Source organism: Lissotriton helveticus, chromosome 11 (genome assembly GCF_964261635.1).
Source record: "Lissotriton helveticus chromosome 11, aLisHel1.1, whole genome shotgun sequence".
NCBI classification, from domain to species: Eukaryota; Metazoa; Chordata; class Amphibia; order Caudata; family Salamandridae; genus Lissotriton; species Lissotriton helveticus.
In genome coordinates, this window is record NC_136072.1 from 466,391,437 (window position 1) to 466,418,227 (window position 26,791).

Sequence of the window (26,791 nt, forward strand, 5' to 3'; positions counted from 1 at the left end):
TAAGATAGTCATGTGCTTTAACGCTTTCCCTCAGCCATCCCAAGCCACTGAAGAAAGGATGTAATTTTTCCTGAAACGCGTCTGGCAAGATGTGCTAATTTACTCGCCTGAAATACTTTCTGCTGGCAAGCTGCTATTAAATGAATAGAGCCTTCTTTGATGTCCGATGTTGGTTCCTTCCAAAAACGGGTTCTGCAACTGATTGATTTTTGACGGCCTGGTCCCAGGTCGTGGGAGGCGCCCACTACTCCGGTGGGTCCGTGTCAGTGCCAACCGGTGCTGCAACGAGCGGAACGGACAAGACTGGCTTCTTTGCAGGAAGGAGTCATTCTAGCTCTGATGGCAGCTACAAAGCAGGGCAGAGAGTTTTCAAGATTGAGCGCACGAACACTTATGGATATTGAGACTCTGTGAAATGCACCCACTGTGGTAATAATATGCGCAGACTACATCTCCCAGGATGCCGTGAGGCCACACCCATCGGGGCGGGAGTAATGTATTTAAGATAGTCATGTGCTTTAACGCTTTCCCTCAGCCATCCCAAGCCACTGAAGAAAGGATGTAATTTTTCCTGAAACGCGTCTGGCAAGATGTGCTAATTTACTCGCCTGAAATACTTTCTGCTGGCAAGCTGCTATTAAATGAATAGAGCCTTCTTTGATGTCCGATGTTGGTTCCTTCCAAAAACGGGTTCTGCAACTGATTGATATATATATATATATATATATATATATATATATATATATAGATAGATATATATATATATATAGATATAGATATTTATAATTCTATATCTATATATATATATCAAATAGAATGTATATTTAAAAGTAAAATTTTGAAGTACCATAGAACAGTATTGGCCCATAGAAGGCATTGAGGGAGAGCTCACTTTAGTAACATCCATGTCATTATAATGGTCCACATTCAAGATAATCAGGCTGTAGCACACTCTAGAACCGTCTCCTCAGAAGCTCAAGCCCTCAGATTTTTGTAGCACAAGAGTGACCAAAGAGTGCATGAGGAGAAGAGAGCCTCTGAGGGGAGGAAGGGTGGGTCGCATGTGAATCTATGAAAGACACCAATACCGGAGAACCACAGTTTACAGGTAAGTAACTTCTGTTCTTCTCCAGTATTAGGGTGTCTTTCATAGATTCACATGCTTGAATAAGAGTAGAAAGCAATAAGCCATAAAAGGCAATAAAGAAAAGTGCAATCATATAAATATATATTGGTAATATTGCATTATACCCACAAGAAAAAAACCTTTTATGACAGGAGGCGGGTAGCAACAGAGGCTCACCTTTAGTTGAAGAGATTTCGTAGCACCGCTCGACCCACAGCAGTGTCCGCTGCGTCAGCTGTCTCCAGACAGTAGTGCTTCGTAAATGTGTGTCTACTGGACCACGTTGCCACCCTGGAGATCTGATGCAGAGGCACCCCAGCAAACAGGGCAGTAGAGGATGCTACTGCTCTTGTCGAGTGTGCTCGCACCGGAGCAGAAAGTGGCTTGCCAGCCCGTTGATGGCAGAAGGATATGGCAGAAGAAATCCAGCGAGTGATGGTCTGCTTAGTGACCGGATGTCCTGTGCGCATCCGGCCATAGGCCACAAAAAGCTGGGCTGACTTTCGAAATGTAGCAGTGCGCTGGATATAGAACTTGAGGCATCGCTTTAGGTCTAGCGAATGAAGAGTACGCTCAGCGGGAGACTGAGGGTAAGGGAAGAAAGTCTTGAGTATTACAGGTTCATTAAGGTGGTAGTCTGATGGAACCTTTTAGTATAAACTTAGGGTTTGTACGTAGTATGACAACGTCCTTTGAAAACTTTAGAAAAGTTGGCTGAATGGTAAAAGCTTGTATGTCACTCACCCTCCGGGAGGACGTAAGTGCGAGTAAGAGGGAAACCTTCCAAGTAAGGAATTTCAAATCTGCTGAGTGAATTGGCTCAAAAGGAGGTTTGAAAAGCTGATCTAAAACAAGTTTGAGGCACCATGAAGGTGGAGGACGCCGGATAGGTGGAAACATCCGGAACAGACCTTTAAAGAACTGTCGAATGATCCGAGAGGAGTACAGAGATGTGGATCCATCATGACGAAAGTGGGAAAGTGCAGCCAGGAAGACCTTCAGAGTGGAGTGTGAAAGGCCCGATTTGGCTAAAACGAGGAAGAAAGGTAAGATTTGCTCAGGTGTGGTGAGCACAGGATCCATTCTTTCTGAGTGGCACCAAATACAAAAACGTTTCCATTTCAATTTAAAAGTTTTGATGGTAAAAGGAGCCCGTGCATGAGCAAGGACCTCCCTACATTCAGGTGCAAATTTCAGGTGGGCAAACTCAAGGTGCTCAGGTTCCAAGCGGTAAGCTGGAGAGATGCCGGGTCTGGATGGCAGATCTGTCCGTGGTTCATGGTGAGAAGATGAGGCAGGGGGTGAAGAGGGATCTGATCGCACTGGGAAAGAAGAAGATGATCCGTAAACCATGGTCGACGTGGCCACCTGGGCGCGATTAGCTGGATGTGACATGGTTGTGCTCTCATTTTTTGCAGGAGACGTGGTAGAAGAGGAATCGGCGGAAAACCGTATGCGAATTTTCTCGACCAGTTGATCGAAAATGCATTCCCGATCGACTCTTTGTGGGGATGCCAACTTGCGTAGTGTAGGCATTTGCGATTGGTTGGAGTTGCAAATAGATCCAGCTCTGGCTGGCCCCACATGCGGAAGACATACTTCAGAGTTGGTTGGTGTAGTTCCCACTCATGGTTGTCTGTGGCAGATCTTCTGAGAGAGTCTGCGAGGGCGTTGGAGATGCCCGGTACGTGAACTGCAGTCAATTGGGCTTGATGTTGTATAGCCCACTCCCAGATCTGCTGTGCCTGTTGGGAGAGCAGTAGTGATTTTGTACCTCCCTGTTTGTTGAGGTAGTGCATACTGGTGGTGTTGTCCATACGCACTAATAGTGACTCTCCCTCCACCAGTAGACGGAAGGATTTCAGAGCGAGAAAGATGGCCAAGAGTTCTAGGCGATTGATGTGCCACCTGCGTTGGTCCGCAGTTCATTTGCAGTTGATAGACAGTCCTTGGAGATGTGCGCCCCAACCCTCTAAAGAAGTGTCTGTGGTAAGGGTAAGTGTGGGGGCTGCCTCTTGGAATAATCGCCCTTTTGCGATGTTGGGAGGGGGAGCCCACCAAGCCAATGCTCTCTGTATGCGAGGTGTCAGAGAGACCTTGTCGTTGAATGTTCCCGAGATTTGTCGCCATTGCTTGTCCAATTCTTCTGTATTACTCTCATGTGTAACCTGCAGTTGGGGATCAAAGGTATGCAGGATGAGGCCATGCCCAGAAAGGATTTCAATGTTCGGACAGAAACTGACCTTCTTGAGCGTAGAAGAGCCACAATTTTTGAGATGCGTGCTTGGCGTTCTGTTGAAACAAAGACCTTTTCTAGGTTGGTGTCTATTAATGCTCCCAGAAAAACTCTTTGCTGTGCTGGAAGTATTTGTGATTTTTCGTGGTTGACTGAAAGACCCATATGCTTGAAGATGGACAGGCAAGCCTGAGTGTGTTGCCTTGTTGCGAGAAAGGTTGGGGCCTTTATCAGGCAATCGTCTAAATCGGGGTAAATCTGTATGCCCTGCAGGCGTAGATAAGCCGCTACCGGAGCCATGATCTTTGTGAAGACCCTTTGAGCGGAGCGAAGGCCAAAGGGCAGAACTTTGAATTGGAAGTGTTTTGTTCCCACTTTGAAGCTGAGGTACTTTCTGTGTCCCTGATGGATTGGCACATGAAAATAGGCATCTTGGAGGTCGATTGTGGCGAGGAACTCGTTGGGGTTTAAGTACTGCAAGATTTCTGACAATGTCAACATTCGAAAGGTTTGAGACTTGATGTATTTGTTGAGGGCTCTGAGGTCTAATATTGGGCGCCACTCTCCTGATTTTTTCCTGATAAGAAAAAATCGGGAATAAAAGCCCGTCCCTTGTTGTAACCGAGGAACCACTTTGACTGCCCCTTTCTGAATCATGACAGCAATTTGTGCAAACAGTTCCTTCAAGTGTTCAGGAGGGGACCTGTTGGAGGGCGGCTGTTAGTAAACTTGACAATTTCTAGAAAGTGGCCTCTTGAAATCACCTCCAAGACCCAACGATCCGATGTAATTTTTGACCAACTGGAAGAGTATTGGGAGATTCGACTTCCAATCTTCGAAGTAGGATATGCCTTGATGTTTAGGAAGTCATTTTTTTTTAGAGGAATTACCTCCTCTCTAAGAGGATTTCCTCCTATACGGTCTTGAATCATTTTGTCTGGTTTGAATTTGGTTGGAATAACGCTGTCTTTATCACCATAGGAGCGGTATTGAGTGGAAGAGCCTCGAAAAGTGGATCATGCGCCCCGGCCACGCGCTCCACGAAAAGGCCGCTTCCGATATTGGAGAGATCCTAGGGCGCGAGCAGTGTCCGTATCCATTTTGATAGACTCCAAGGCATCGTCCACATGCTTGCCGAAGAGGGATTCCCCATCGAAGGGCATATTGAGTATCTTTGCTTGCACCTCCAGTCGAAAAGATGTGGCCTTAAGCCAGCCCTGTCTTCTTAAGACTGTGGCGCCTGCCATTTGACGGAATCCTGTAGATTAAATATCGATTGCGCAATCTATGACTTCTGACAAGATCTTTTCACCCTCCTGTAGGATTTTTTGCGCTTCCGCTCTGGAGGACTCTGGAATCAGGTCAGATATGAGTGTGCAAGGAACTCTGTTCATTGCTAATTCGAGGCGGAGCTGGAGTCAACCTGACAAGGAGTGGTCTCTCTACTAAAATCACACAGCCCAACCCCCAGGAAGAACCACAAGCCCATGGAACCGGCACTGATGACGGCAATTGGAAGCCAGAAACGCGTCTGCCCAAGCGTTTCATAGACTCAGATTTCCCTGCGCACTCAGTACAATAAAGCCATCTTTAACCCTGGAGCTGTGTCGCTCTTTTTTCAAGCAGGAAGAGAGCATTGGTCCTCTCATATATATATATATATAGGTATGTATATTTGTATAAGTTTCTTACTACTATTTTATGTACCGTGGGACTCCCACTTCGACGGGGAATTATTCAAGCATGTGAATCTATGAAAGACACCCTAATACTTGAAAAATAGAAGTCACCCATCAGCAGGCAGTGCCCTCTATCTACTGCTCAACACTCTTCTTATGACACAGTTTGTTGAAGTGTGATGGGCCCCATTGTCCTGACTACATTGTGAATGGTACACTTTTCCTCACCGTCTTTAACATAGATCCCAGATCTGCAACATAAGCAAAATCAAGTTTGGCGTTTCAGACCTAGCTTCCTCATTGATAGATACTTACATGGTATTCAGGTCCTTTACACCATAAGAACCAGCTAAAGATATCTGTTCTTCATCAGAAGTATCATCTAACCATTTAACTAGGTACTACAATTGAAATGCTAGATATTAGCACTCAAACCCTGGGAGGGTTAGGACCCCCACTTCATGGAGAAGCCAAACTGTATTGAACTTAATCCTAGGCTGGAACTCTCCTCCTAGCTCCAACATCTGTGAATTCAGAATTCAGTCAATGTGTTGGAACATCAATCTCGGAAGCAAGCACTTCGCTTCCATAAACATATACAAGCATCTGTGTCAAAACCCCATCTTTACCAACACGGTCGTTCCGATAGGTGACAGTGGCTAGGCTAGCCAGGAAGAGTCCAAATGGCACACTACCTCCAACACTGAACCAGTATTTAGTGTTACATTGTCTCTAATAACTGGGTTACTCTGATACCCAGGTATTTCAAGTCTCTGGGTTGCAAAACAATCTCAACTCTGGTAAGTTGCTTCGAGTTCTGCAGGCCATCACCCTTAACGAAAGCAGTCTGGACTTTTACCAGTTAGGCCCAATGCCTGGCAAGGTCTCATAATAATTTAACAGTCTGGGCATATCTGGAACCACCCTCTCGGGGTCTCTTAAATAAAACAATGTATCATTTGCGTACAGGTTTTACTGTGTGGATCTTATTTCCAATTCTGGTGTTCTAGTCCTACAACTCAATTCCTCTAATCCTAGCCAGCGGTTCATTGATGAGTGCAAACAAAATTGAGACAGCAGGCAGGGTTGCCCAGTCCATTCTTCTCTATTGTCAACTGTCTGACATCACTTTCCGATTAGTCTATCTTCAATGTCACTGTTCTTCTGATATCCAAATCACAGTTCTCTTTCCACGTCCTATCTCTCTACACTCGCTACACTTTCTATTTAGCGTACATGTCTATTCCTATCACTGTTTTTAATTGAATTCCGGGATTCTGCCAAATCTTCCAAAGCATCATCAAACATACTTTAATCCCAGCCCCCTTTTGTCGTCTTAAGGGGTGCAGGTAAAGACTCCCTTCCATATTCCCTCCATCCCTGTTCCTGTTCATTGTCCGTCACTTCATGAAAATACCTTGTCATTATTTTTCCCCGTATGTATGATACTTATGTAGCACAACTTGATTTCAAAGCAGTGTAGCACTGCACAAGACTGGGAATTTTAAAGAGGGCGCTGAGAGAGAAATTTAGAGAGAGAGTCAGAGATTGATGGAGACTGGCAGAGGTGCTGTGGGGATGTTGATAAAGCAGTGTGAATGGAAACTGTTCAATGGAGGTACGTCTATTCTTATCACTCTTCATTAATTACTTTAAAACAACCCCTTAGTCACTTGCCTTTTAGAGTCGTTTCCCTACATTAATATATTGTACATTTTTAATTGTTATTTTATTTCATTCAATTGGTCTTTCCTTTAATAGTGTACAGGGCTTTTGTGAAGGCACAGTTAGTTTTCAGTCTGAATGTGTGATGAACACATAAGCTTCAGTGTGGGGTGAGTAGGCATGTGATGGATCACATTTAAGAGACTGATCAGTGAGAGAGTACTCCGTGTGAGTCCGAAATAGACATAGTCCTCGCTGCGAGCTTGGTGTATAAAATTCTGCTCAGAAATGGTATGTTTGGCACACCTTGGCCATTGTCCAATTGAAATGTTGTGCTTAGCAGTCCTTTCTGACTTTTCTTCTCCCTCTTTGCAGGCCATACTAAAGGAGGGGCTGTTGATGAAACAGACAAGTTCAATTCAGCGCTGGAAGAGGCGGTATTTCAAGCTGCGTGGGAGGACGCTCTATTATGGAAAGACAGCCAAGGTGAGATTTTGAGGGTGTGACAATGTGTGTACAATGCATGCGAAGATCACTCGCCTTTTCAAAGGCTAAGTGGCCGATTCCGAATGTTGGATGGACCGGAGTCCGCCCAACATTGGTCAGGAACTGGAACCGAACGACCTCTTGTCGTCGGTTCTAGACCTGTAAGAAGGATGCGACAGAACCCTGTTAATCCCAGCACCCTGTAGCAGGCACCCCAAGGTGCCTGCCACCGAGTGCAGGGAGCAACATGGGGCACCCATGGGGACCCTGCTGGGGGCCCCCAAAGACAATTCCCCACTGCCTTTTTGTGTCTGAAAGGCAGGCACAGAAAGGCAGTAGGAAACTGCTATCATACTCCCTCGACCTGAAAGAGCCGGCCGGGGGAGTACTGAAGGGTTTCCTGATGGCAGACGGGCTCGAGCCTGTAGGAAGCCATCAGGAAAACAGTCGATTCCTTTCTGACAGAGCCCATCAGAATGGCTTGGTCGGAAAGGAATCCGAACTGGCAGGTCCGATGACTATAGGATGGCTCTGACCGAGGGTCGGAGCCATTCATAACCGCATCGGAATCTGGCCCTAAGATGTTAAAGGCATTTGTGTATGATGCAGTGAACTCAAATAATGATTGTATATAACCATACAGACAAAGTGAGGGCATGCCAGAAAATAACACCAGACTCTTCTATCGTCGTCGTCCCAGCAGAAATGTTTAAATCCATTCCAGGGCAGTCCCTGGAATTTCCTGTTTAATCCTTTGGCCTTCTCAAAGGGAAATCATGGCCCATTTTGTGGAAGTTCACAGAATTAGGATTGTTGCTGTCTTTCATCTATGGTAATGAGGAGCTCCTCTGCAGTGTTTGCGATTCTGCTTAAGGTTCCTCTCATGAGTCTCAACCAGTGACTATTCAAGCAGTACATTATGTTGCTTCTCACTCTTGTTTTGTGATTCTTTACTCCAGTATCTTGCGGGGTATGAAATATTTGGTGTTGGTCTGTTCTTAAGTAGATTGTTAGGTTCCATTATTGGCCTTTTTAGATGTGGGGTTGTTATTGCTTGTGTAGTGTACTCTCCATTGAAATGTTGTTATTTCTGTGCCTTTTGGGCCCTTGAAACAACAAAACAATATGCCAGTACTGCGCAATATCTTTCGATGTTTCACAACAATGAGCAAAACAATTGTTCTTAACCCCTTCACTGCGGCGGCTATTCCGCCACAGTGCTAAGGGGGCGGGGCGGAAATGCGGCAGGCGCATGCTGGTGACGGAACCGCTCCGTCACCAGCGTCGGTTGCGCTGTGTTTGAAGGAGCGGTTCCGTCATGGCCCGCCCCGCTCAATAGAACGCTCAGTGCAGGCGCGGAATTCGCGCCGCGCGTGAGCGGCGAGCGGGCCATGACGGAACCGCTCCGTCATCAGCACAGCGCACTCGCAGCTGATGACGGAGCGGTTCCGTCATCAGCATGCAAAGGGTTAATAGACCACTATTTCAGTCCGAATAAATCTTTCAAATGAATTGCTTTTAATTTTTCATGGTTTTTTTACACACATTTTTTGAAAAAAGTCAGCATAATATACATCACTTATTTACAAAGGAAAGCCCTTATTTTTATTTTTGTGAAAAAATGGGGAAGGAAATATTCACAGTGGATTTTTTTGGGAGAGAAAAAGAAGAAACTACAATGAATCATTTACATCATACACATACTCAATCATTCCGTGATACTATCATACAAAACTTCACAACTCTCATATACACAAAACAGAAACGAGAAAAGGAAAGAAGAATGTGCGTGGTACCTCACCTAGAATTTTAGTTCTATATTATTTGTAAATGGTGGGGTACTTATTAATACCTAATATTCAGAAAAACCTGAATAACAAAACAAAAGGCCATCCGGCTGTTTTTTATTATTTGACTCTTGGACAAAAGAATGATGTAAACAGATTGTCCTAGAAAAGCAAAAGGTCGACGCGTTTCGAAGCCCTTTAGTTGCGGGGGTTCTCCTCAGGACCAAGTGGAAAAAATCCTGAAAGAAACAAAACAAGTCTTACTTCCTAACTACTCTCAGTGAGCAACCTTCTACTTATGTCCAGGACAACTCAGCTCTTGTGTTACCTCTTAACGCTTGATTCAGTCGGTGTCTCAAAATCGTGATCTTTGCTTGCGTGAATGGGGCAGTGGCTTCAAGGAGTTCTCTGTTAAATCGCTATATAAATCAGAGACAAGTGGGCATCCCATTAGAATTAGGCAGATCTTGACAGTCTAGATCTCAAGAACATTGTAGTGGATGGTTACCTTTATCCGAAGGTTTCTTTGATGTATGATTCTCCATTGTTCAAAGCCTTTCTTAATTTGGCATTTGGAATAAATCTCTATGGAGGAAGGAAGTAAAATTTGTTGACTTTTTTGTTTAATATGTTCTGAAATTAAGCACGTTGTCTACATGGTGCTTTTTTTGTTACACTTCGCTTCCTTTGATTAAATTGTTGGATATATGGTGGCCTTAACCCGCTTCACTATTCTCCTTATTAGAGGTTTTCCCAGCTTTTATGTTGTGACTGCTCTTTATCCCGTGTTTAATTCTAATTTTCAGACGGGCGTTGCGCCCTCTTTATTTTGAACCCGGTTGCTTATGGTAATATAACACATCAGGGGCTTGAAGCGGAGGCGAAATGGATTGCGGTATTCAGTCGCCTTTAGTTTAATGCAACCTGCTGTCATGGACTTAAATAGTTCTATATTCCTATGCAGCTACTAGAGCAGCGTTACCGTTATAACGCTACAGAACTCGCGGTTGTTTAGACATACCTCAATTGTTGTGCAGCGGCTTTCCTCGCGTCAGGGCTCAACTTCTTTGGACGCATAATTGGAGTCATTACTTCCGGGTGCAGCCTTCTTTGTTATAACACGTGACCAGTCGAAAAGAACCAAGGGATATGTAGTTCAGTCAGCTTCGTGCATTTAGATTAGAAACAGTTTTGTATCTCGGCTTACTCAGTTTATAAATTGCTCCTTTTTCTTTTTATGTTTGCTCCAGATGAATAAAATGCAGTCGTTTGGGCATATTATTCCATGAATAAGGACTGTTGGTTTAGATGTGATGAGGGTGCAGGGCATCTTGGGACTTGTGGTCTTCATCACTCTTACAATTGAAATTTGATGAACTTTATTTACAATTTTTAGTCCCATACTAAATCGATATTGTGTCTTTGAGTATTGTATATTTGGGAATATGCTCCTTTCTCGGCCATGTCTGTGATTTTATTATGTCGACACCTCCATTATAGTTTTACATGAGTTGATGCTCGTTCTGCGAATATGCAATCACGGTGGGCTCAAGATTGTTTTGCTTAATAGTAACCGGTACCAATATAAATGCCTTTGAGTTCCAGAGCCAGTGTGATCTGTATGAAGTTCCTTCGTTTAGGTGTCCTTCTTTCTGTTTGTGAGTCTAAGAATGTTTTTGAGGTAATGTCTCAATAATCTTTGTTGTTGTGTATTACTGGTGATGTGGTACCTCATGTATGTCCCATGCCTTATTGGGATTGGTCCTGCCGTCCGATTCCTTGGAGTGCCCATCGTTAGTCAGAACTATTTAGAGGTGATATAGTTCGGACATTTAGTTTCTTCTTCAGTCTATCCCTTGGCGCCGGGAAACCCACTGCGGGTAGCTGTGCGCCTTATAAGTTTAAATAAATAAATAAATAAATAATCTAAATGCACGAAGCTGATTGAACTACATATCGCTTGGTTCTTTTCGACTGGTCACGTGTTATAACAAGGAAGGCTGCACCCGGAAGTAATGACTCCAATGTATGCGTCCAAAGAAGTTGAGTCCTGATACGAGGAAAGCCGCTGCACAAAAATTGAGGTATGTCTAAACAACCGCGAGTTCTGTAGCGTTATAACGGTAACGCTGCTCTAGTAGCTGCATAGGAATATAGACCTATTTAAGTCCATGACAGCAGGTTGCATTAAACTAAAGGCGACTGAATACCACAATCCATTCCTCTGCTTCAAGCCCCTGATGTGTTATATTACCATAAGCAACCGGGTTCAAAATAAAGAGGGCGCAACGCCAGTCTGAAAATTAGAATTAAACACAGGATAAAGAGCAGTCACAACATAAAAGCTGGGAAAACCTCTATCAAGGAGAATAGTGTAGTGGGTTAAGGCCACCATATATCCAACGATTTAATCAAAGCAAGCGAAGTGTAACAAAAAAAGCACCATGTAGACAACGTGCTTAATTTCAAAACAATTTAAACATAAAACTCAACGAATTTTACTTCCTTCCTCCATAGAGATTTATTCCAAACGCCAAATTAAGGGGCTCATTAGGATCGCGGACGGACTTGAGTCCGTACGCGACCCCAGAGTAGAAGGGAACGTCCGCATGGGCAGCGGTGTTCCCTCTGTGAAGATTAGGATGTGACCGCCAGGGTGGCGGTCACATCCTCTATCTTTAACATTGCGGCGGGTGCAGCTTCAAGCTGAACCCGCCGCAATGTTAAAAATGCATACATTGCATTTGTATGCAGAAAGCGGCAGGCACCGCGCGGTGCCTGCCGATTTCTGCATACAAATGCAGGGGGGTACCATGGGTACCCCCCATGTGCACCCCCCACCCCCCCTTCACCCACGGGGCCCGCAACGGGCCCCCGAAGTCAAAGTCCGTATGCTTTTCCACGGCGGAAAAGCCACAGTGGAAAAGCATCTCTTTTACACTATCCTAATATGGCTGGCGGTGTCTGATAGACACCGCCAGCCATGTTACAGCTTTTCCGCCGCAGTTGACTTACAACGGAAAAGCGGCGGACTGAAACCAGGACCCACCAGCCATCCTAATGTGGCGGTGGGTCTTTGGTGGGTCCGCAGAGGATTTTCCGAATCTTCCGGGCCGGCGGTGGCTTCCGCCGACCCGGAGGATGCTGAAAATCCTCCATCCTAATGAGCCCCTGTGAAAGGCTTTGAACAATGGAGAATCGCACATCAAAGAAACCTTCGGATTAAGGTAACCATCCACTTCAATATTCTTGAGATCTAGACTGTCAAGATCTGCCTAATTCTAATGGGATGCCCACTTGTCTCTGCTTTATACAGCGATTTAACAGAGAACTCCTTGAAGCCACTGCCCCATTCACGCAAGCAAAGATCACAATTTTGAGACACCGACTGAATCAAGCGTTAATCGGTAACAGAAGAGCTGAGTTGTCCTGGACATAAGTAGAACGTTGCTCATTGAGAGTAGTTAGGAAGTAAGACTGTTGTTTTGTGTCTTTCAGGATTTTTTCCACTTGGTCCTGAGGAGAACCCCTGCAACTAAGGGGCTTCGAAATGCGTCGACCTTTTGCTTTTCTAGGCCAATCTGTTTACATCATTCTGTTGTCCAAGAGTCAAATAATAAAAAACAGCCGGATGGCCTTTTGTTTTGTTATTCAGGTTTTTCTGAATATTAGGTATTAAGTACCCCACCCTTTACAAATAATATAGAACTAAAGTTCTAGGTGAGGTACCATGCACATTCTTCTTTCCTTTTCTCGTTTCTGTTTTCTGTATATGAGAGTTGTGAAGTTTTGTATGATAGTATCACGGAATGATTGAGTATGTGTATGATGTAAATGATTCATTGTAGTTTCTTCTTTTTCTCTCCCAAAAAACTCCACTGTAGATATTTCCTTCCCCATTTTTTCACAAAAATAAAAATAAGGGCTTTCCTTTTGTAAATAAGTGATGTATATTATGCTGACTTTTTTCTAAAAATGTTTTAAAAAAACCATGAAAAATTAAAAGCAATTCATTTGAAAGATTTATTCGGACTGAAATAGTGGTCTATTAAGAACAATTGTTTTGCTCATTGTTGTGGTGAAACATTGAAAGATATTGCGCAGTACTGGCATGTTGTTTTGTTGATTCTGATAGCGGCGTAGCCTTGCTGCGCTCAAGCCAAAACCTTGTTGTTTCCTTTTAGGCCCTTGTGGCAGGATATGAGTCACCTGGCATGTTTGGAGGTATTGCTCTTGTCACCTACTTTGCTTCTCTTTTCTGCTGTCTTGAATGAGTCACCTGGCATGTTTGGAGGTATTGCTCTTGTCAACTACTTTGCTTCTCTTTTCTGCTCTCATGAAAGGAGACCAAAATAAAGCAGTGGTTAACGGGACTAAAGATATGACAACTGTTCAAACTTCTTGGCTATATACTCCTTGAAATGTCATTAGTTTTGCTTAATAGAAGGTTCTTATTGTGCTCTTGGGTCATTTATGACATTTTCTTTCAATGCTCACAGGTTTGTTATTTCACAGAAAATATTGAAGCTTTCTCTAGCTTTGTGGATTTAGTTGGCATAATGCTCCCTTTTTGTCCTCATTCCTGCAATGGTATCCCCTTTAGTAGATGCTGCATTGTTTTTTTCACCTAATGCTTGGATCTCTGCTTCTGATACTACAGTTTTCGGTCTCTCTATTTAGGTCTCGTCCTATTCCATTCCGCAAGGAATGAATAAGACAAGACTATTGGGGCTAAACTAAGAGCTAAACTAAGCTCCCAAAAATGCGGATTTCCAGAAGTGCATGTGTCCTGTGCACGCGCTTCTATCCGCCTGCCTCGCATCACCACATGAAAGCCACACACACTTCAAAGGCTCCGCTCCCCGCCTGCACTTCGCACTCTCCGACTTCCCCTCCCACCTCCCACGGGCGCTCTTCCAATTCACGCGCTCGTTACCATTTGGTCCCGAGCCGCATTTCTCCTCCCCTCTGCCTGTGCCTACCAAAAATGAACGAGTTTTTGTGTAAGTAGCTTGTGCTCATGTGAAGCGCTCCGATGCCTTCGCATCGAGTTCGCGCTATATAAAACTGCAAAAATCACAAGGATTACCTGCGGTGTCGCATTCGTCACACTTCCCAGCATCAGTAAGTGCTAGAAATGCCACATGTACGTTAAACAACTCCTGCCCCGTAATGTACAGGGTCGCACTACTTACGGCTTTCAATCCTGCCCGTCTGTAGTTAACAAACAGTATTTTGAGCAGTAGCCGCCAACTTCAAGACTTGGAGATGAGCAAGAACGTGTTCTAACCCCACCGCCAAACGAGGACTGCGAACATCTTTTATGCGTACTGGATTGGCTGGACTGACCTCGATCCTCCAATCGCAGTCCACCGAACACTTTAGCAGTACCGCAGACTCACATTATATGTTCTACCTTGTGATTGGCTGTTATGTGATCCGGAAGTGCTAAAGATGAAAATGACATCCTTTCGAAGATCAGCCACGGTGGAAGCACTCTGCACATGGAGTTAACTTCACTGCCCGTGTTATAAACAGGTGGTCATCGTACTTTACAGCACCCGTGGTACGTTGTTAATATTCTTTGTGCCAACGTTTGATAATGCCAGCACTTTTTCTACCTTAAGCTACAGTTCTAATTATGGGATCTTTATATCGCTGAATGTACTCGTTTTCTTACCATATGGGATTTGGTGTTTCCAAAACAGGTGACATGTTTACTGTTGAGCGCAGTGTGTTTTTTTGTTGTTGTTGTTTTTTTAACTAGAAATTGCAGTAGCCATGTGGTCCAGTGTTTAAGTTCAGAAAAAATGGGGCAGCAGTTACGGTGCCAGTATCTCCACTTGATAACCACGTTTCGTGATTTTTGACGGATCAGTTTATCTACCTTTATACCCGAGTTCCCTCGTTTGCTAACATTTTGAGAACTTTCCGCTTATTTTTAAGGCGCACTCTGATACTCTGCTTTTCACTGCTAACTCCTATTAATATTATGATTTAATATCCTTCAACGTTATTTGTAAAGTGCCTAAATACACCTGATCCTAGGACACTATAGAAAAAAAATGAATCGACGTATCCTATTAAATACCGCCTCAAGCTTCTTACAAACATAACTAAGATCATAACATTGATAGAAGATGCATCTGAACCTTCCAGTTTTAGTAGAGGGAGGTTAAATAACTAATGCATGAGGGACCCTGCTTTCCTCGTCTAAAATCTCCCGCCCGGTCACAACCTTTGCACTCATATGGGGCTGAAAAAAATCCGGTCTCCTGGGAGCATTGTCAAATTTTGTAGCAGGCTTACCCGACAATTCTTTTAGATAATTAAAGAGAAACGCATCAAGTGCTTGAACAGAACTGTTTCAAAATCCGCAAGCAACAAGTTTCGTATGTCCAGCAATAAAGCATTTTGCTCTCTTTTGTAATTTCTTTCATGGAGGACTGGGGCTCGAATAAATGTGTTCTAGTTATGTGCCTAGTTTCTTTTCCTGAGTTGTATACACAGACATTCCTTCCTTCGTTCGTCTGATCGCATCACATTGCAGTTATTTGGGTGTAGACTATAAACAGATTGTTTGCTGACCAGTTCTGTTTTGGCTTGTGTCGTTCTATTGAACAAACAGAAACCAAGGTACCCCTCAATAAAAGTGTGTGTGGTCTGTGAGAAAAGGGAAAAACACGATCCAGAATTATATAGACCTCCCACTCAACCACTCACTAATTCACTTTGGCCACTCATGGCTCTATAGGGCTATCCCTCAAACAATGCAGAGATTTTTTTTTTATTTGATAAAAAGTATATACTTTTATTTTATCATGGTAGAAATATATTGTTTTGTTTCTTTTAAATCTTTTTTTCCATTTTACAAAAACATTGCATAAACAATCAGACCATCATAATTTCCTTTTTAGGTCTCGTCCTATTCCATTCCGCAAGCTGGCTCTTTAAAGTATTTGCTCGCAGCTTGTGGAACGCCCTGCACCAATCGCTTACATACATCTGCACACACCTCTTTGGCGCTACCAAAACTAACCTGCTGCTTTTTGCGAGCGCGTGCATTAGCCCAGCTGTTCCTAATCGTCCCTGCACTTATTACTCTGCTCGTTTATATGATACAAAACACTGTCAATACATTAACACTAATGCTAGCAGGGCTGGCTCTTTAAAGTATTTGCTCGCAGCTTGTTTTTAGGTCTCGGCTAAGCGCGCGGAAGCGCAAGCGCGTTCTCGCCGAGAACCTATTGTTGCCGTGTCTGCTTTCCAGGAGACAATCCTGGCCGCGCGCATGTCTTCGGATGCGATTTCAAACTTGCACGCGCACAAGTACGAGCGCTGTTGCAAGTTTCTTGCAATGCGCGCAGCTCCAATACAACACACGCATGCGCATACACATAAACACACACACAATGGCACACGCACGCTCATACATACAGAGACACCCCCCCCACACATACACACACGCGCGCACACACACACAAGTGCACCGAGGCTCCCCCGCCCCCATTACCGTTGCACACATACATACACACACGAGCATACACACACACGAGTGCACCAAGCCCCCCAAGGCCTTTTGAACTTACCTGGGCAATCTCGGGGGACTCTGCTCTCAGCACGCGGCGCGCAACCTCCTGCTGGTGGCCCCGGGGCTCTTCACCGCTCACAGGAGCCCCGGGCCGCGAGACGCATTGACTCCGCCTGCCTCCTCTTCCGGTCTGGACGCGGCCCCGCCCCCGTCACAGGCGACCTTGCCTGACTTCCGGTGCGGCCGCGGCGGGATTCCGGGGATATTTTCTGCACAAACCTTGTTCTCTTTTTCTTCCCGTTGAGACTTCGCCGTCTGTCTATTCGCTGATGTTACGCCTGACGGTTTCTGGTTGCATACAGTATTTAAAGTTTCTTATTGTGTGGCAGGTTATGGGTAGTGCATGGCACAATGTGAAGTGATTTTCAGTGTCTTGCGGTGATGTTAACTGGCTTTTCCCTCACCATCGTTATCCCCAAACTACAAAGTCTGAGAGGAAGCCTGTGTCCTGTAGATGGAGATGGGAGTCTCTTTAGAAACTGCTAGCTAGCTCACTAACAAGTCTGCCTTAAAATACTGCATAGTGAGATGCCTCTTGCAAGGAAAAGGGAGATCGGTCTCACAGCCAGACCATTTGCAATACATCGTCTCTACTGTTTCTCTGTAAATTTCTTTGTTTTATACCACGTCCAATCCTATTTATATATAGCCACTTCCTACTGATACCAACATCTGAGTTACAAACTTAGTTACAGATAAGAGCGGATGAGAAAAGCATACCAGGACAAGATAAACATAACCAAGACAACAAATGAGAACACTGCTCCTTAGACACTCCTTGTCCCATCCATCTCTTGCACCTAAGAATCATACAGGAAAATATAAACGTGTAAAATGTGCCTAAAAATTAGCATGTTAACATTAACTTCTCAAACAGGATTGGCTTTATGATGATAAGTGGCTCAATTTTATGTGGTGTTTCTTATGTGTCAACTGTTGCTGTATTAAATTATTATTTGTGTAAATGCTTTATACAGTGTATGTTTTGTCTGCCCATTGGTCATCTTGATAAGCGATTCTCTAATAAACACTTGCAGCAGTGCAGCCGGTGATCTTTGGATTTTCTGCGATGATGGTGGAATCACTGTCTTATGTACAAAACTCAAATCGCCAAGAGTCACAGCCTACTCATTGTTTTTGATTGTGCTTCACACATCACATTAATTCCCTTGTCCATGTTCCCCTGTGCCTTGTGGTAGTCAACACGCCTCAGGAACTTTATTTTCTGTTTGTTAAATGTTTAGGAATGTTGACTGCATCATGTTGTGGTAAGGATATGCAAGTATGTGAGGTTGTGAGAGGCGCTGTGGCAAGGCTCTAGATCACAGCTTTCCAAACTTTTCATGTTGGTGACACACCTTTTTGTGAAACAAATTTCAGGGACACGGTAACGCGAGCGAGCGCAGCGAGCTAGTCCAAACCACCCACAACCCCACGCACAACCCACACACACAACCTCTTACACACACAACCCCACCCCCCCACACACACACTGCCCACCCCACCCCCACAACCCCACACACACACCCCCACACACACACATCCCCACACACACACACACCCACACACACACACATCCCCCCCCCACACACACACCCGCACACACCCACACCCACACACACCCACACACACCCACACCCACACCCACCCACACCCACCCACGCACAACCCCACACACACACCCACACACATCCACCCCCAGATAATGTACGTATGTTTGTATGGATCTAAAGAAAACCCACATGGTTGGTAACAGAGCATGAACAGGAGATATGCACATTTGGGATATTACATTTTATATATTTACGATCACGTCACATTCCACACATATTTACAATTTTATGCACAGTGAGGTCAACTAATTTGCCCAGAATCATGATTTTATTTTTTTAATTAAAATTGGCACAACTGCCGCCGCACTTTATCTTCGGCAGCTGCATGCCTTTGGTGCCTGTTGACATTCTTACCAAAAACAGACTCCCTTAGAGCCAGCCTTTTACTGGTAAGCATGGCACCTAATTTACAAAAGATATTTACAAAATTTTAAGCTATTGTCATTATAAATTACAATAACTATAAAGTATTAATTATTTAAAAAAATTAAGCCATTGTTATTTGTAATATCATATCAATACATCTAAGTCACGTAAATACAACACAAATTGCAATAGAAATGCTTTAGGTGTCACATTTGCAAAAGTTAAAAACTATTGGCATTGTCATACACAATGCCAATAACTCAAACTTTAATGCTGCGAGACCTATTGCATTGTAAATGCTTGTTGTTTAAATGTAAATCATTCCATATCAAGCCGTGTGCTTCCAGCCTGCAGGCGGCTGCACCGCTCTGCGACCAGACGTTTGAAGCCCATGTTTTGGGCCAAGCAGTACCCCGTCACATATAAACACAGCCACGTGTATTGGAAATAGATAAAACAACAGAATGCGTCTTGTGACCCTAGAACTGGATGTACAGACGATTCAAGGGCTTCCAAGGGGTTTATAATCCTGCAGTGCCGGTCTAAATCTAGCTGCTATGAAGTGCAGGTGCGTCATTCATGCTGAAGTAACCAGGGCCTTCCACACATTGGACACTGCGCTGCCTCACACACACTGCGCTGCCTCACACACACTGCGCTGCCTCACACACACTGCGCTGCCTCACACACACTGCGCTGCCTCACACACACTGCGCTGCCTCACATACAAACTGCCCTCCCTCACACACACTGCGCTGCCTCACACACACTGCGCTGCCTCACACACACTGCGCTGCCTCACACACACTGCGCTGCCTCACACACACTGCGCTGCCTCACACACACTGCGCTGCCTCACAGACACTGCGCTGCCTCACAGACACTGCACTGCCTCACAGACACTGCACTGCCTCACACACACTGAGCTGCCTCACATACACACTGCCCTCCCTCACATACACACTGCCCTTACTCACACACACTGCGCTGCCTCACACACACACACACTGCGCTGCCTCACACACACTGCCCTGCTTCACACTACACTGCCTCACACACGCACTGCGCTGCCTCACACACGCACTGCGCTGCCTCACACACACTGCGCTGCCACACACACACTGGGCTGCCTCACACACACACTGCGCTGCCTCACACACACACTGCGCTGCCTCACACACACACACTGGGGTGCCTCACTCACACACGCGCTGCCTCACACACACACACACGCTGCCTCACACACACACACACGCTGCCTCACACACACACACTGCGCTGCCTCACACACACGCTGCCTCACACACACTGCCTCACACACACACAATGAGCTGCCTCACACACACACACACACACTGCGCTGCCTCACACACACACACACACACTGCACTGCCTCACACACACTGCACTGCCTCACACACACTGCACTGCCACATAATTACACAGCTCTCAATGCAACATACACTCCAAATACCACTCGGTGCCACATAATTATATGCTACATAATTACACTGCACTCAATGCAACATACACTCCAAATAATACGACTCAGTGCCACAAAATTACACACAACACAATTACACTCTACTGAATACAACATACACTCCACACAATACCACTCAGTGCCACATAATTACATGCTACATAATTTCACTGCTCTCAATGCAACATACACTCCAAATACCACTCAGTGCCACATAATTACACGCCGCATAATTACACTGCACTCAATGCAACATACACTCCAAATACCACTCAGTGCCACATAATTACACGCCACATAATTACACTACACTCAATGAAACATACACTCCAAATACCACTCAGTGCCACATAATTACACACCGCATATTTACTCTGCACTCCATGCAACATACACTCCAAATACTACTGAGTGCCACATAAGTACACTTTACTCAATGCAACACACATTCCACACAATACCACTCAGTGCCACATAATATGCTACATAATTACCCTGCACTCAATGCAACATACACTCCAAATACCACTCAGTGCCACATAATTACTCTACTGAATACAACATACACTCCCCATATTACCACTCAGTGCCACATAATTACACCCCATATAATTACTCTTCTCAATGCAACGTAAATACACTCCACATAATACCACTCAGTGCCGTATAATTACACACCTCATACTTACACTACTCAATGCAACATAAATACACTCTATCTATCGCACTCACTCTATTACCATCACTCTATCTATCTATCGCCCTCACTCTATCTATCTATCGCTTCGCCACAGCATCATTCAGCACCACCACAGCATCCCTCATGGGAAATACAACTCACTAGGCGCTACCACAGCATCAATGGACGCCACAGCATCACTCGTCGCCACGACAACATCACTCAGCGCCACCACAGCATCAATCTGTGCAACCATTCAACTATTGGTTCAAATATGTTCTCTCAATGTTTCAAGCTTTATTACAAATGTCACAAAAAGATGTTAATATTTCACTTCTGTTAACATAATCTTCACATTTTTTTTTACAAAAGTTTAAGCTACTGCTATTATAAATTACAATAACTTTTATTTCAGTATTAATTATTAAAACTGTAAAAGCTATTGTTATTTGATATATCAATACATCTAAGTCACGTAAATACAACACATATTGCATTACAAATGCTATAGGTGTCACATTTGCAACAGTTAAAACTATTGGCATTGTAAATGACAAAGCTATTAAGTTTGCTATTTTCAAAACCAACACATAAATAAAAAATGTGTCATTTACAATACCAATAGCTCAAACTTTCCTAATGCCAGACCTATTGCATTGCAAATGCTTGTTTAAGAGTGCTGCCCTCTAGGTTGCGCTTCTTTTGGTTTTGGGTGGCTTTAGTACCTTGTTTTGTGCTTTTCAGTTTGTACAGCCACTTATATCAAGTCCCCCTACAATATTGCTGTAGAATGCCTCAAAGATTTCATGACGCTTTTGAAAAAAAATTGTCCAGAATTTTAATAGTATTATCTCAAAAGCAGATTACAGTCAGTCTAGTACCTGGCAGGCGTCTAAACAATACTCTTGTGAGTTTAAAGGACTAATTCACTGCCATAATAACTGTTGAGTACCGCAGTCTTAAATAGGTTGACAGTGTCAGGTTGCACAATAACTTTACGCATTACTTTGAGCTTGTTTGGTTGATTCTCGGCTATTTTCAAATTTTCAAAAGTTAATTGAGGGACAGGGAATAATAAAGGTCCACCACACACATCCCTTTATCTTTTAATACAATAATACAATGTGCAGTTCCTAGCCAAAGCCAGGGATCACATGTTTAGGCCCTAGGCAAATTGTGGTCAGAAGAAGTGTTTAGTTAGCAGAGCAAGATCCCTCACCCACCCAAAGGGCGGCATGCTTCATCGTGCTAGCTTCTCGTTGTGCTGGCGCTGCTGAGCTAAAAGTTTTGAACATTTTATTTATTCCTAAGTTTTTCACATTTTGGAAAACCTTAACCCAACTCAGTCGTGTTTCGATCGTCCCCATGGCACTGAGACTGTGTTTGTCGCAGTTTTGTACGGCATCTTACCAAATTTTGCTCTTTTGCTAATGGCGGTGTCATGTTTTCATACTTATGGGTCTACTGGCAGCCATTGACGATATTGATCACTTAATGCTGCTTCAGCACACAGGGTGTCTCCACAACACGAGGGTAAAGAGAATGTTTCCTGATGAGCAAGACCTAGGCTGTGTCCCACCCTCCTGTTCAGTCTGACTCTAGTCCTCTTGAGTTATAGTCCGCAAGGGACATTCTTGAGCCCCATGCTCACTAAAGGCTATGTCGTCTCCTAACTTCATTGATTTGTTCATTTGACATGTCCTTTTATGCTTATGTGGGTGATGCCCAGATACTCAGACTGTTCATCCATATCTACTAACTAATATTGCCGGTGTTGTTACAGTGATTACATTAGTGGCCACCATATGCACGATTATCAGTAGTGATAACCTCATTGCATCAGGCAGACTTGCCACCGGTAATGTAAAAACAAAAAGCTGTATCAATTGTCAATGCTTCTGCATAGGTAATACATAATAACAGCCATAGCTGGAATGCTTCTGACACTGTGGTAATAATATTTGTAATAAGTCTTCCCAACGCAGCAATTTAGTTTTCAAATATCAGCTTTAAATACATTTTAGAAATTCATCAATTTTTCCTCAATTATCAGCTCATGAGTTTTGAAAATACACAGATTTTAGCTTTGAGTACATCCTTTGAAATTTGTGTGTGTATGTGTATGTGTATGTGTGTGTGTGTGTGTGTGTGTGTGTACATATATATATCCATCACTAGCAGGTTACTCAAGTTGAAGGAGACCACACGAGGAAAAATTCGTTCAGAGTTTTACTTGACATTCAGCCAGCACAAAATACATCAGCAGCACCTCCCAAACCAAAGTGAAACGCCGGACGCGTTTCGGGAATTCATTTTCCCTTCTTCTGCGGCGTATAGTTGAAAGTCACTGCAAGCCCAAATCAATGTCCGCACCTGCATTAAGTACCTGCCTCCCGGGCGTGGTTAAATGCAATGCCTTCTGGGTTTCGTAGTGCGTTATGAATTCTCCCCTGTGGGTGCGCTTGCAACAGCAATTACCAAAGTTCAAACCCCAGTGGGTAAATGGGACGGCTGACTGCAATTCTGTGCCCCGCTTTATGATTGTCAATTCTGGTGAGAGGGCGTTGTCCTGCAACCTTCGCCAGCTCACTTCCTCGCTCCTGCTACTCCAAACACCCATCGGCGTGAGGACAGGAATGGATGGATGGATGGATGGATGGATGGATGGATGGATGGATGGATGGATGGATGGATGGATGGATGGATGGATATGTATGTATGTATGTATGTATGTATGTGTGGCTCACTGGTTAGAGGCGGCAGACCCGTAAGCAGAGTACGGCCCGGGACCAGGGTTCAATTCCCGACGCGGCAGGGTCGTGGACCAGGGTCAAAATGGACTTGATAATTCTCGCCTCGGTGCCTACTCTAACCAGGGAACACACTCGGCAACTCTGGGCATTAAGCTTGCCTCATCTCTACAACGGCCCCCCACAGACGCCGGGGATGCCTGGTTTCACCTTGGAGATACCCAGAAAGGGACCATCTCACAGGGAAAACCAGGACGGGTTCCCCAGCGGTCTTCAGCGCCAGGATACTCCTTGGAGTCGCAGTACGCTTTACAAGTACACCCACATTTACATTTACATATATATACATATCACAGCAATACCCTTTCAGGGTTAGAGTGCCCCATAAATTATGCAAAAAAGAAGCAGAAAACTCTGGGAAGTGCCCAAGTTTAGGTGGAGAGCAGCTCATGTATAGAGCACCACAGAACACAATGGATTGGTGAAAGGCTTTTGACATTTTATAGCTCGGTGTGGATGGCACTGTGCTAATCCTATGCTTAAAGACCTTGTTGTAGAAGTGGCAAAAAATGTGGTCCCTGTCTAGCTCAGCGGGTATTACACTGTGCTAATCCTATGTTTCAAAACCTTGCTAGAAAAGCAGACATTTAAGGTGAGCAGATTCAGTGTCACTAGTGTTGTAGGGTGCTCTATATAGGAGCTGCTCTCTTCCTAACTTGTGAACTACCCAGAGTTCTCTGCTTCTTTGTTGCATAATTTATGTGCCACTGTAACCCATAAAGGGTATTGCTTTGACTGGGTCCTCTCTTGTGTCTGGACAAAGTAAAATCTCTCTTAAGAGCTATAATGATAGTGAAACGTATAAGGTATTGCTTGTATTAATTCCAGATTGGCTTGGATGGTATTTTACCTATCCAAAGCTGTAATACTGTGCCTAGAGTTGTTAAAGGCTTTTGTCATTTTACAGCTTGGCGTGGATGGAACTGTGCTAATCCTATGCTCAAAGACTTTGATAGAATAGCAGACATTTGAGGTGAGCAGATCTAGAGTGTCACTGGTGTTGAGAGTGCTCTAACAGGAGCTGCTTTCAACCTAAACTTGAGAACTACCCAGAGTTCTCTGCTTCTATATACAGCTAATAGATGTAAGTGTTTATAAAACACATGTGCTACTAGTGCATCTTAGGTCTGTATAGGTTATGAACACGTTATAAATCTTTGTATTGTAGAGTAACTCTGTGTGCAGATGACAGTTGACGACTTGTGTTTAGTATGCCCCACACAAGTTTTTTGGTTCTGCAGAAAAAGTTTCCAACAGGGTAAAGATTCTACATAGTAGATACTAAGTATTATAAGCAACCTTGAGATAATAGACAGAATTTTCTTAACATGACAATTTCTGCATACCGTAAAGGCTTTGGTTACCGAGTACAAAGCTATGTCCATGTTCTTCTTTTGCTTCAGAAGATGGGCTACCTATAAGGTTTTCACCACCGTATAGAGGCTGCAGGTAGAATAATATCTAGTACCTTCAGATCTTGGTTATTTTAAGCAAATAGTGTATTTTTTAAAAAGATTTGCATTAGGGGTTTACACCGTTATTAGTAGCTACTTTTTAATACTCTGGTGCATTTCTCATGAGAGTTACTCTGTCTGCAAACAGTGTAGTACAGAGTAAACTCTCTCCATAAACACTGTTTACAGTACTCGCTTAAATACTCATATCAACTTCAATACTCAATGTAGGTTCAGTGGCTTTGAGGGATTTGGGAGGTGATTGGAATGATGAAAACAGATTACAAGTCTGCACCCAGCTGGTGGAGCATTTTTAAAGCTCCGGCCTACTGGGAGCAGACTTTGTGTTTGCTCCTGTTTGGCGGTAGTTTTAAAAATTCTTCCTCCAGGTGAGAGCAAACACAGGTTTCCCTGCCCACGTTGGTGCAGTCAGGGAAACCACTGTGTGGGCTCCCAGAAACACTATGTGAGCCGGCCCTGGGAGTATGGGGCTGGGGTCCCTGGGGCTGAATGCAGCTTGGGAAGGGGGGCAACGCACCTCCTACCTATAGTTATGAAATCAGGCCCCAGGGGATGGGGTCACCAGGGCTGGATGCAGCCCGTGGGGTGGGGGGGGGGGGCGGGGGCGGGGGAAGTGTATGTGCCTTCTTCCCATATTTATGAAATTGGTCCCTGAGGGATGGGGCCCGAATGCAGCTAGAGGTGGGGACTGCGTGACCCCTCCCCATAATTATGAAATTGGGTCCGAGGGCTGGGGTCATCAGCCCGAATGTTGTATCTTGTGTTATATTTTACAGACAGCAGTATCAGTGTAATACTTTAATAAACCTGCCCACACATGGTCGAGCACTGCCCTGGGTGATCCTGCTTAAACCAGTTTGGAGATTAGAAGTTTGTAGTGAGGTTAGGTAAAAAATTGCATTTTAAGGTCTCTGTTGTATTTGAAAAGACATTATGATGCAAATGATTGAGATTTGTGGTCCTATCTCCTTCTCAGAAGTTAAAGATTTCCATGACTATGAAATCCAAGAACAAGGTGCTAGGGGTTGTGATGACTCAGGAAGGTGTGTACAGAGTGTGGTACTAGTGTTTGAGTAGGGTGCCCTGTTTGAGAATGATTGAATCTCCAAGCAGAAAACACTCAGCTCCTTTACCAGGCTTTCTAAGACTCAATCTTGGAAATTGAATGAAGTGTTCCATTAGGTTCAGATGCAACCTGGTGAATCAACGAAAGCAGCGCCTACCATGTGACCTCACAAAGACTTATCTGTCACAACAAAATAGAAGCAAATCTAAGCCAGTTGTTTATGTAGTATTACATGACGAATCCCTAAAAGGGTAGCTATGAAGTCCCTGAAGGGTCTTATGCTGAAGAATATTCAAGGCCGAGTAGGACAGAGGTAGAGATTGTGGCCAGAGGATGTGAATTTTGAATAGTTAAAAGTACTAAGCCTAAGAAACTGCAAATGAGTAATGGCCGTTTCTTTAGGTGGACACTACATAAAGGTGCACTGAATCTACAGACTTCCAGGTGGTATTGTCCAAATGTCCAGTATTTGACTTTCCAAAAGATGAAAATAACTAAGAGAAAATCACCCCTCGATGCAAGAAGCTATGCAATTTGGCTACAGCTGCAGTGCGAACTTCTACTTTCCTTATCCCTTTGCCCTAGTTAAAAAGACACACACCTGAGGTAGATAAATTCTGCTGCTGCATACTTGTTAGTGGTTGTCTTTGATTGTCAGCTGCTCTGAAAGGAAACAGAAGGTGGGTTTGGAGCACACTGCCTCACGTCCCAGCACAGTTCACCCCTTTG

General features: G+C 44.2%; 1 protein-coding gene across 5 annotated transcripts in view; it reads left to right on the forward strand.

Moving 5' to 3' along the window:
- DGKD (diacylglycerol kinase delta) overlaps positions 1-26,791 on the forward strand; it is a 977,235-nt gene that overhangs the window by 78,279 nt on the left and 872,165 nt on the right. For all 5 annotated transcript variants that reach the window (XM_078666032.1, XM_078666033.1, XM_078666031.1 and 2 more), the window contains exon 4: positions 7,082-7,192. In XM_078666032.1, the coding sequence (XP_078522158.1) occupies positions 7,106-7,192 (87 nt within the window). In that variant the 5' untranslated portion in view covers positions 7,082-7,105. The remainder of the gene's footprint in view (positions 1-7,081; positions 7,193-26,791) is intronic.